Source organism: Garra rufa, chromosome 2 (genome assembly GCF_049309525.1).
Source record: "Garra rufa chromosome 2, GarRuf1.0, whole genome shotgun sequence".
NCBI lineage: Eukaryota > Metazoa > Chordata > Actinopteri > Cypriniformes > Cyprinidae > Garra > Garra rufa.
Window position 1 is genome coordinate 33729461 of NC_133362.1, and position 12398 is coordinate 33741858.

General features: G+C 35.6%; 1 protein-coding gene across 1 annotated transcript; it reads left to right on the forward strand.

Annotated features, from left to right (window-relative positions):
- The first annotated feature begins 710 nt into the window (after nucleotides 1–710).
- Nucleotides 711–11131, forward strand: sfxn3 (sideroflexin 3). The gene is made up of 11 exons (XM_073834139.1): nucleotides 711–847; nucleotides 1687–1861; nucleotides 3675–3845; nucleotides 4376–4474; nucleotides 5972–6047; nucleotides 7921–8006; nucleotides 8092–8219; nucleotides 8618–8667; nucleotides 8748–8797; nucleotides 8889–8936; nucleotides 9020–11131. Exons 2-11 carry the CDS (start codon nucleotides 1698–1700, stop codon nucleotides 9114–9116), a joined length of 969 nt encoding a protein of 322 aa, XP_073690240.1. The 5' UTR covers nucleotides 711–847; nucleotides 1687–1697; the 3' UTR covers nucleotides 9117–11131.
- The last annotated feature ends 1267 nt before the right edge of the window (nucleotides 11132–12398 follow it).

The window sequence follows — 12398 nt, forward strand, 5'->3', positions numbered from 1 at the left end:
AAAGGATTTCTGAAGGATCATTTGTAACTGAAGACTGGAGTAATGACGGTGAAAATTTTGATTTGATCACAGGAAATTAATTACATTTTAAAATATATTAAAATATAAACAGTTATTTTAAATAAAATATATATATATATTAGAATTTGACTGTTTTTGCTGTGCTTTGGATCAAATAAATGCAGGCTTGGTGAGCAGAAGAGACTTCTTTACAAAAATATTAAAATCTTACATTTCAAAAACTTGTGACTGGTAGTGTATGAAGAAAAAAAAAGCCAATCAGAAACTTTCTTTGCTAGTCACTCATTTTGCCCGGCTGGCTCCTCTGGATCCTGAAGGGCGGAATTTTGGAGTAAGTGCCCCTCACTGCCGACTGTAAAGCGAAGACGTATGGCTTGAAGGGCGTGCTAAAAAAATGGCTAAAATCGTTAAAAAGTTGCTAAGCACATATTTAATACTTTTTCAAATAGCTAACAATTTCAATTAGAGCAACTCAACGTCTGTAGAGGTTAGCGCTACCAACAATAACCTATCTCAGGAAATAACGAATCAAATAACCAATCACAATTCGGCTCTAATTCACACCCGCCTTCCGAACCATCAACCAATCACAGCGCAGCTCTTTTCCACGCCCAGTCTCATGAGCCAACTGTAGATCTCTCTACTCTAAACACCGCCTTTTCACACAAAAAGTGTCCGTTCATCATACTCTTTGCATCTAGTGCAGATTTTGAAGGCAAGACCGGAAGTGCGTTCAGTATACTGTCATCACGCAGAGGAAAGCAGTCAGCACTGAGGTCATCTGCTTCAAGGTGTACCTGAACGTTACCTGTGGTGTTTTAGCAAGGTCTGCGTCTGATATTTTATCGTGTAGCTCTTTAAACAAAAATGCATGTTTGTTTTGGTCGCTGTGTTCATGTACTTGGGATTATGTTGAAGCTAGCTAACGGTAACGTTATTTTAGCCCGTTGAAGGGGATTTTGGTTTGCTTGTAATTAAATTACTTACTTTATAAGTGAGAATAGCACATACAGTGCAGCTTTACAAAGTGACAGCTTCGGTGAAACAAAGTGAAACTCATGTGATAAGAAAATGTCGGTATTTTGCATGTCCTTGTCAGTTTACATCACACCAGGCAGAGCAGCTAGCATTAGCTACAATAGCTGTAAATATGCTATTTTATCGCTCGATTTCCATGGTAGATAAACTATACTATTTAATTTAGTTAATACCTGTTTAGTTACATACTTTTTTGCAAGTAAACAGCTGTGCAACTTCAGCAGCCCCGGCTAGTCCTTCCTCTTTTGAAATGTACTGCTAATCTCACGTTCCTCTGTCAAGCATTATTGTTTACAGGCTTGTGTAATAAGATATAGGCGTATTAATGCGAAAGGATCCATCCTGTTTATTAGCAAGTGTCCTTTAAGTTGAAGGAGCTGTTACTTTCAATGCCGTCAGTCATTCATTTTCTTAGCTTAAAATGTGAAAGTAAAACTATTTTGTCACTGACCACAGTTACGCTAGCATAGCTGCAGTTCAACATTCTTCGTGACAGACATCTCAATCATTCGTTTTACAGTCTAAATATTACCTTCTTCCTACAAATCAGGTTCAAAAAGCTGCTAAACCATATGTTTCTCAGTCTAATTGAACGCTATAACCCAGACTTATTTGTGGTCTTCACAGAAGCTGATAGGATGTCTGGAGATTTGCCTCTGAATATCAACATTAAGGAACCACGATGGGACCAGGGCACGTTTATGGGCCGAGCTCAGCACTTCTTCATGGTGACGGACCCCAGAAATGTGCTGCTGTCCAGTGATGTTTTGGAGGATGCAAGAGTTACTGTGGAGAACTACAGGTCTGTGATCCCTCTCTTTTTTTTAATGTTGTAGGCTATATGTGAATGTTAGGGGTGAAATCCTGTACTTTGACATAATGTCAAAACTGTAGCCATACCAATCACAACAATACTGGATAAGTTTTAGAGTGCAATATAGAGAATGTTTGTTTTTCGTTCTAAACTCTTAAAACACTGTATCGTGGATTTTTATTTGAAACTAGGCACATCTTCTTTTTACGAACAGCAGCAAGGTTTCACTTTGTCAAAAAGGAGCTGTGATGAAAAACATATGTGACCCTGGACCACAAAACCAGTCTTAAGTAGCATGGGTATAATTTGTAGCAATAGCCAAATATACGTTGTATCGGTCAAATGATCAATTTTTCTTTTATGCCCAAAATCACTAGTATGTTAAGTAATTATGTTCCATGAAGATATTTTGTAAATTTCTTACTGTAAATATGTGACCCTGGACCACAAAACTAGTTTTAAGTCGCTGGGGTATATTTGTAGCAATAGCCAAAAATACATAGTATGGGTCAAAATTATTGATTTTTCTTTTATGCCAAAAATCATGTTCTATGAAGATTTTTTTGTAAAATTCCTACTGTAACCATATCAAAATGTAATTTTTGATTAGTAATATGCATTAAGAACTTAATTTGGACAACTTTAAAGGTGATTTTATCAGTATTTAGATTTTTTTTGCACCCTTAGATTTCAGATTTTCAAATAGATGTATCTCTGCCAAACCATACATCATTAGAAAGCTTATTTATTGAGATTTCATATGATGTATACATCTCAGTTTTGTAAAATTTAACCTTATGACTGGTTTTGTGGTCCAGGGTCACATATATCAAATGTAATTTGCATGGCTAAGAACTTAATTTGGACAATTTAAGGGCGATTTTCTCAATATTTTGATATTTTTGCATCCTCAGATTTCTGTTGTATCTCGGCCAAATATCGTCCTATCCTAATAAACAATACAATACATAAACGGAAATGGAAACAATACATCTTGTTTATTCAGCTTTCAGATGATGTATAAATTAAAAATAGAAAAATTTACCCTTATGACTGGTTTTGTGATCCAGGGTCACATATCTGTTCAAATAGTAAAGAGTTTTTTATATAGCTAACGATTAGTATAAACTTTTGAACAGTGGTATAACAGTATTTGAAAATAAATAAATAAATAATACTTTTATTCAGCAAGGATGCATTAAATTGATCAAAAGTGATAGCAAAGACTTTTATTTCAAGATAATTTTATTTCAAATAAATGCTGTTCTTTTGAACTTTGTATTCACAGTTGCAAAAAAGCACAATTTTTACTGAAGTAATGAAGTAAACCTACCAATCTTATATATATATATATATATATATATATATATATGTGTGTGTGTGTGTGTGTGTGTGTGTGTGTGTGTGTGTGTGTGTGTGTGTGTGTGTTTTACCTAATGACCTGTGAAGTCTTATTAATGGCTGTTTTCAAACACTCCCCCATCTTCCATTGGTCAAACAAACAGATGCCAATCCCACCCCAAATGCCATTGGTCAGTGTTGCTGGTTGTGATGCTCAAACAAAAATAGCAATGTTTTGAAAGTGCCACAGAGCTTTTAGAGCAATCAACCTACGAATGGCTTACTTATGTTTCTCTAAATTAACCTGGGATAGGAGACACTATTTAAAAATGCAAAAATGACACACTTCACTTTTAAATACTGTTTCAGCTCTTTATGCTTTTATCAGTTCATCATGGGATCAGTATGTTACATTGTTGTTTTGATGTGTTGCTGACTGTACTGCTGTGCCCTTTTACAGATTGGGAATCGTGAAGCCTGGGCTTACAGAAGATCAACTATGGAGGGCCAAATACATCTACGACTCTGCTTTCCACCCAGACACAGGAGAGAAAATGCTGCTAGTTGGACGCATGTCTGCACAAGTGCCCATGAACATGACCATTACGGGTTGCATGCTTACCTTTTACAGGTAAGCACGCCGTCTGTCACACTGGATCGCTCTTTTTATGGACACCATAGACCTAAAAAGTTATACATTAAAGCCAGAGAAGGAAACTGAGTAAAACTTTCCATGGGCTGGGATAAATATCCCCGCTCAGTTCTGTGAATACTTTCTAAATGAGTCATCATGGAAAAGACAGCACTCCCAGTGAATAGCTTGGAGGTTTTTTGTTTTGTGCTCTTAAAACACTACCAAGTGTAAAAGAATACTATTACTAAGAATGAAAAAATACATATAGATGATATATGTTTCTTTTTACTGGTTTTGTGGATGCTTATTATTATTATTATTATTATTTTTTTTTTTTTGGATAAGTGAGTCATCTGCAAATGAGTCATTTTGAGCAAGACCAACATGTGACTCAAATTATAGCCTTGTGTGGGATTCTCATGACTGCGGCGTTGTCTATAAAAGGGTTTTGCAGTTAGAAATATTCTTATAGTATTTAAAAGAAATATTTTTTTTCTTTTAATGTAAGTCTTTCTCTGTGTTATCAGGACGACCCCAGCAGTGGTGTTTTGGCAGTGGGTAAACCAGTCCTTCAACGCCATTGTCAACTACACTAACCGCAGTGGAGATGCGCCAATGACCATGAAGTATGAAGGCTAAGATCACTACTAGAAACAAACTAGATGCAGGTTTCTATATGGAGGCCTCATGGCAGCCCCCTCTTGATGGTGTGATGTGTTTCGCCCACACTATGTTGGTATATTGCCCAATTTAGTTTCCTGAAAGCTGTTGCATGAGCCAAACTGCCATGATGATACAAATGCTGGAATCGGTTCCACTTGTGTTCCATGAACTTCCATGGAGCAGATGTCAGTGTTTCATGATCACTTCACGTTCTGAATACAGACAGATTCAGACAGCATGCTCATTTATTTATGTTTCCATTCTGATCATGTGTTTATTAGCAGTTTAACATTTAACAATGTAATTGTCTGAATCATTTGCTGAATCATTACCAAGCATCAGTTGCTGGATTTACAGGTTATGCAGTGAGGCTTGTATTGTTTTAATATTGTTTTTGACTAGAGGTCTTCCGATATTGGTTTTTACCGATAGTTAGGTTGGACCACACTGGCCGATACCGATTAATTAACCGATACTTTTTGAAAATGGATACTGAAAGGCAACTAATATAGTGCTCTGCTATTTTTAAAAAAGTACTAAAACGTCGGCGCCAATAGCCTTGTGGGCAGCGTGCCAACATACAGCGCCGTTGCGTTCCGTTCCATAAAGGACGTAGTATGACGCAATTTTTTGACCACTTTGTACATTTTTATTTGTGGAAAATCCCTTCTTAAACAAATTTCGTTTTGTATAAATTTTATCTTAATTTTTAATACATAAATTTTTTTGATCGGTTATTAAAATCGAATAAGAACAAGGAAAACTGGCATTGTGAAATAAAGTGCGTAACCATGCTTCCGCAGCCTGAAGAAAAGGCTAAAACATAAATTATAGCTCTATATGAAGCATACAGACTTTATTAGAGCTACAGAAATACAAACGTTTCACTTAAACGCACAATACGTAATCTTCCAGCCCAGGGTCAAGTCTTTATGAACATTAACAAAGATTTGTGACAGATGTGATGTAATGTAAAACTATGAATGACGCGCTGTGGCGCAGCAGGATTTCTGTCGGCTAAATGAACATGGTTTGCTTTCTCACGTCATGTCTTTAAATCTGCAACTTTGCTGGCTAACAATATGACCAGCTTGATATAAACCAATGCAAATATATAGTAACAATCCTGACATTAAGCATTGATGTCAGACTTAACCTCTCATACTCTATGACTGCTTCAGCAAAGAACGCAACCCGGAAAAACTATCGGGAAGGATTTTTGCCGATAACCGATAGTTCCGCCAATCAACTATCGGTGCCGATACATCGGTTGACCTCTATTTTTGACACATGCTTTAGAGAAGAACACACTATTCAACGTCATAGCTTTTTCTAAACACAAGTAAAGGAGAGTTGTGCGTTCTGTAATATCAGTAATTATGAGCTCCATGAGAAATATTAGTGGTACTGATCTGCTCAGTAATACTTACGACATATGTATTTTATTTTAACTTTTGCAGTCAGCTTGGAGCAGCCTACGTTAGTGCTACCACTGGAGCTGTAGTAACAGCTCTTGGACTGAAGTCTCTGACCAAGGTCTGTCCTGTACTAAACTACTCAATATTTATAGTTAATTACAGAGTAAAAAAAGATTAACATTAACAAGATTAGTTCTAAATTTTCTAAAATGTCATCCAAGATGTTCATGTCTGTCTTTCTTTAGTCGAAAAGAAATTAAGTTTTTTGAGGAAAACATTCCAGGATTTTTCTCCATATAGTGGACTTCAATGGGGATCAAGGGGTTGAAGGTCCGAACTGCAGTTTCAATGCAGCTTCTATACAACCCCAGCCTACACCATCCCTAGCGAAATGATCGGTCATTTTCTAAAAAAAAATAAATAAATAATTTGTTTTTAACCACAAATGCACATCTTGCACTAGCTCTGCATCCACAACTAACGTAATCACATTGGAAAGGTCACAAGTGACATAGACGGAAGTCCCAACCCAGTGTTTACAAAGCAAACGTGCAAAGAAAGTCAAACACCCTTTAAAAAAAGGGTGTCAGACGATTTTGAAGTTGAAGAAGAAAATGAGATGGTGGTTTTTGCCCTACCCTACCTTTTTAAACAGTACAGAGACAAACTTACCAGGCATGACCTTTCCATCATCTCAGAGCTAGTGCAGGATATGTATTTGTGGTTACAAGTTTCTGAATTTGTTTTTTTTTTTTTTTTTAGAAAATGAACGATCGTTTTGCTAGACAAGACCCTTATTTCTTGGCTGGGATCGTTGAAGCTGCATTGAAATTGCAATTTGGATCTTTAAACTTTTGATCCCCATTGAAGTCCACTATATAGAGAAAAGTCCTGGAATTTTTTCCTCAACCTTTATTTCTTCTCGACTGAATAAAGAAAGACGTGAACATCTTGGATGACATGGGGGTGAGTAAATTATTGGGAAATTTTAATTCAGGAGTGAACTAATCCTGTAAGATATCAGTTTACCACTCACTATATCATTTATATGTTTTCATATATACACTGGTGTTTAACATATTGGAGTAAAAAAAGTATTTTTTGATGGTTTTAACAGTCTCACAAAGACAGTATTTATTTGATCAAAATTGTGAGATTTTAATTACAATTTTAAATAAATTTTATTTGTTTTAAATAATGTAATCTTAGCAGCTATTACTCCAGTCAGGAAACCGCTAAAAATGTCTAAAATATATAATTTAGACAGTGGTTAAATATTTATAGTTGAGGTCAAAAATTTACATACATCTTGCAAAATCTGCTAAATGTTAATTATTTTACCAGAATAAGAGGGATCATACAAAATGCATGTTATGTTTTATTTAGTACTGACCTAAATACGATATTTCACATTAAAGACATTTACATAGTCCACAAGAGAAAATAATAGTTGAATTTATAAAAATTACCCCATTCAAAAGTTAACATACACTTGATTCTTAATACTGTGTTGCTACCTGAATGATCCACAGCTATTTTTTTTTTAGTGATAGTTGTTTATGAGTCCCTTGTTTGTAATGAACAGTTAAATTGCCCGCTGTTCTTCAGAAAAAAATCCATCAGGTCCCACAAATTCTTTGGTTTTTCAGCATTTCTGTGAATTTGAACCCTTTCCAACAATGACTGTATGATTTTGAGATCCATCTTTTCACACTGAGCACAACTGAAGGACTCATATGCAACTATAACAGAAGATTTAAACACTCACTGATGCTCCAGAAGTAAACACAATGCATTAAGGGGTGTAAACTTTTGAACAGAATGAACATTTTGCAGATTCTGCAAGGTGTATGTAAACTTTTGACCTCAACTGTATATCTTTATCATGCCGTGCAAAATTAGTTTACCTCTGTCTTGCCTTAAATGTTGACTTTTTTAACATCTAGACAATGTATGGCAGCAGTGACTTGAATTATCTTATCTTTTCTCAGCGCTTGCCAGCTATTATGGGGCGTTTTGTTCCATTTGCTGCAGTTGCAGCAGCAAACTGTATCAACATACCCTTCATGAGACAAAGGTATGTGAGTAAACTGGTTTTAATTAATAAAACACAAGCAAATGTTTTGCTGAAACTACCACTAAATGAATGAATTCTTCTACAGAGAGCTGAAGTATGGTATTCCTGTTACTGATATTGAGGGACAGCGTCTCGGAGAATCAACTCAAGCTGCTCGGCAAGCTATCGTACAGGTGGTGGTGTCTCGTATTGGCATGGCAGTGCCAGCCATGGGTAAGCTTTTGTAGATGTTTTTCATCTACATATTATATTGTACCATGCATTCAATGCATTCTTATTCACAGCCAAATAAATTAGTTAAGGAATTAGTTTTCTTCCAGAATAAAAAATTCCCTGATAAATTACTAATCCCCATGTCATGGCTGGGGTCATGTAGAGCCCTTCGAAGCTGCATTGAAACTGCATTTTGGACCTTTAAACTTGCTTTAAGTCCACTATATGGAGAAAACTCCTGGAATGTTTCCCGTAAAAACCTTCTTTTCGACTGAAGAAAGAAAGACATAAACATCTTGCATGACATGGGGATGAGAAAATTATTGGGACATTTTTATTCTCTAAGTGAACTTTAAATATGAAATTAAGAAAGTGTGTTGTGAATTTTCCCCACACAGCTATTCCTCCAGTTATCATGAATACCTTAGAGAAGAAGGCCTTCATGAAGGTATGGAACCACAAACACACTCATTTCAAGCATCTATATGAGAAAATGTGTTTTTAAACGGATTCGTTTTAATTTCTCAGCGGTTCCCGGTTCTCAATGCCCCTGTACAAGTTGGACTTGTTGGACTCTGGTGAGTTTTTAACAGTGTTTGTTCGCTATACACTATAATCATGGTTTAAAACAGTGAATGAATAACTTATTTTAAATATCCATCTCCACAGTCTGGTATTTGCCACTCCGCTGTGCTGTGCTCTGTTTCCTCAGAAGAGGTGAGTGCTTCTAATTGAAAAACGCTCTCGCTGTGGTTTGACTAACATGCTGATTTGAGTTGTTTTTTTTTGTCTCTGTAAAGTTCTATGAAGGTGAGCAGCCTGGAGCCAGAGCTTCAAGAGAGGTTACGACAAAGCAATCCTCACATCACTACAGTTTATTTTAACAAGGGTCTGTAGAGAGGTCTAGGTTGCAGCCCATGTTGATGTCCTCCACTGCACTGGAGGTTAGTGGGCACAACTTTGGATAGAACATATTTATTTTTGTTTCGCTGTTCTGAGTTATATATTTTTGTCAATTTTACCCCTGTACTATCCAAAATATCTATATGTACAGCGAAAGGCCAGAACTTGCTGCTGGATTTAGTATAAGATGCTTGAATGTTAACTGCTGCATTGCTTTACACCTTCATCTTGTGTTGACCCCACACATATAGACTTATTTACCAGTATATTCTTTATTTTCATTTATTATACGCATATAGTATACCTTTTCTTTTTTAACTAGTGGCTCAGAACTTTCTAAGATTGCTTGGTTTGTGGTTTAAACGTCTGTTCAACTCTACCATGTGCGTTGTTACTAGTCAGTTGCAGAAATTGGGTTTTCAACTTTATTATGATAGAAGGAGTATTTCCACCTTTCACGCTCCACTATGTGCCCATTAAGTGCACTTATGCAGAGAATGCATAATGCTTTACTCTGTATTCCACAAAAGAAGCCCTAAGATGTGCAAACACTCCTTCATAAGCACATCACTGATATCGCTTTCCACAGGCTTTATTATTTCTGTTTAAGCCTTATAGGCCTGTGTGGTTTAAGTCATCGCAAATGTCTCAGACATTTGGTTGTGTGGATTGTAGTTTGTGTATTGTTATTGAAGAAAGGTCAATATTATATTTATTGGAATATTTAATATGTATTATTAGCATTTGTGATTGTACGAAGAATTTCCCCTACATATCTCAGGCAGCAAGAGCAAATTATAAGAACAGCATTTGCTCATGTTCAATAGAAGAAATATTCTCATTTGGAGTATGAAGAAGAAGTTGCTTTGATCATGTATTACATCTCAGACATTTACAGTTATGGGAACAACAATCAGATATATTTATTGTTGCCAATGGGGGAATCTGTTATGTGATTAATAATATATATATATATATATATGAGGAGGATGTCAGTCACAGTGTCTGTAGTATATGATATATCCATTAGTAAGTTCACTACCCTCTGGTCCTGTAACCTGAGCACGTATGATCAAACTTTCTGACATATTGTGGTAATGTGTATGGTGTGTGTAGTTTTTGTTGTCTGGTTCCTATTATTGTGAATGAAGTTAACCTTTACAGTGTTTTTGTTGCCATCACACTCTCCCAATTCTGCTTTTTGGGTGCAACGACACACATACTTGTCGTTATTCTTATCATGTCCTCTAAGAGGCAGTAGAGATCTGTTTTAAACCTAAGCACTCCATTAATTTAGCCTAATATCTAAGCACATTGTTATGTAAAAAAGGAAGCCTAGTTGAAAGCAGTCAATGATGGTAGTACAAAAACACATCTAGGTTTGATATAGAGAAGTGTTGGATATGTTATGCAAATATGACTATTTGATTGTGATTCATACAAAGCACATTTCTTCCCGGGATGTCCTGTTACACAAAATATCACAGACCAGTTCAACCACCTAGTGTCGAGACTCGTTCTTCCTTTCAAAATGCACAGTATATCAGGAGATAAGTTCATTTCAGTAATGCTTACTAGTGTCACAATGTTTATAGACACAATTCTACACTTAAACTGACAGATATTATACTTATTTTTTATATGCAGTTATAACTTAATGGTTGTCTAACAAAAAGTTATGTGTCAATCATAATAGATGAAATCAAAAATAAAGATTGTCACACCAAATAAGACCTAGCCAAAAGAAAATTATGATTCACTGATTAAAGCACATATTTATTGACAGGTTTCTTATAGTGTGGAAAGTGCAGACAAATGCAAGTGCAATAATTAGTGTGATGTAACTTGCATATAATTGTTACACTAGGAAGACCCACTTTAGCACAAATATTCTAGTTATCATTATTGGTGCTCATTGTTTTATTTTTCCAGCATTTTATATTGTTTTGTTAAATCCTTGTGTGTATTTTATCTGGAACAATGTAATAAAGATATTCAATTTTGTCTGAGACTATTTTGTTTGTCAGTATTTGCTATAGAGAGTCATCATACTTAAAAAGAAAGAAAATATTTGGCTTATCTACCTTATTTTTCCTGCAAGAGCGGGCATGGCCATTATGGGTCCAGCTATTTTTAGCTGTATAAAACTGCTTGATATTGCAAACTGGTATGTCTTACCATATCATTTTAATATATTATCTGATGGAAGTGCTAACAGTTTTACCATTCACCGTATGCTGTTATACTTCTATTTCCTAAGCTTACTTCATAGTTCAACAAAAAAGGAAAATGTGACTCAGATTCAGGCTATCCAAGATATAGGTGAGTTTGTTTCTTTTTTAGAACAGGTTTGGAGAAATTTAGCATACACTAATGAATCCTCTGCAGTGAATTGGTAATAAACAGTTCGAACAGCTGATAAAATTGCAAAAATTCACAAGTAATTGACGTGACTCTAGTCATTTTGTGAAGTGAGAAGCTGAGTGTTCCAGAAATGGCGCATTCCACATATTAAACCCGTTTAAAAATCATAATGCCATTAAGAATTCACAAACGCCACAATTCAATTAAATGCATATGCACGATGCAGGTTTAATATAAGTGCTTTAATTATTTACATTTACATGTCAGAGCGGCTTTGGCTTGCTACTTTAACACTGTTGCTACGTGTTGTTGTTTATATCCGCGGGTTTAAGCGACCCTAAAAATTTGATATTTATTCTCTGGAATGCTAATTTTACAAGGGGGTTTTGTTGTAAAAACCTGGCAACCCTGCAGTAAATGCTGCTCCACACAAACTAATAAAACTGTTAGTGACAGTCAAGCAAAGAGTTCTAAACAAATATGTCAGTGGATTTTAATGTGGGACAAGTGATGGACTTTCCCACTGGAGAAATTTATGGATTATTGATTATTTCAGAAACAGTGTAAACTAAAATGCCTTGATGAATTTGTTGGAAACTCTTTTTGGATTCTGATGGCACCCATTCACTACAGAGTATCCATTAATGAGCAATTTATTGAGGGTGAGTACATATTTAACAGATTTTCATTACTCATTGATTCAGACATTTTCTGAATCAAATGGCTTCCCCATTTGGAACCCAAATTTCTGTTTAAACTTGATTAAACAACAAACAAAATGCTATCATGAGGGGCGTTTCAAAGTCCTCGGCCTTTGAAGTGCAAGCTTCAACAGTAGGTGAACAAAGAAAAGTACTTCGTTGCATATACAAATATATTAATTAGAGCTGAATGGCTTAGCAGCAAGTTGTG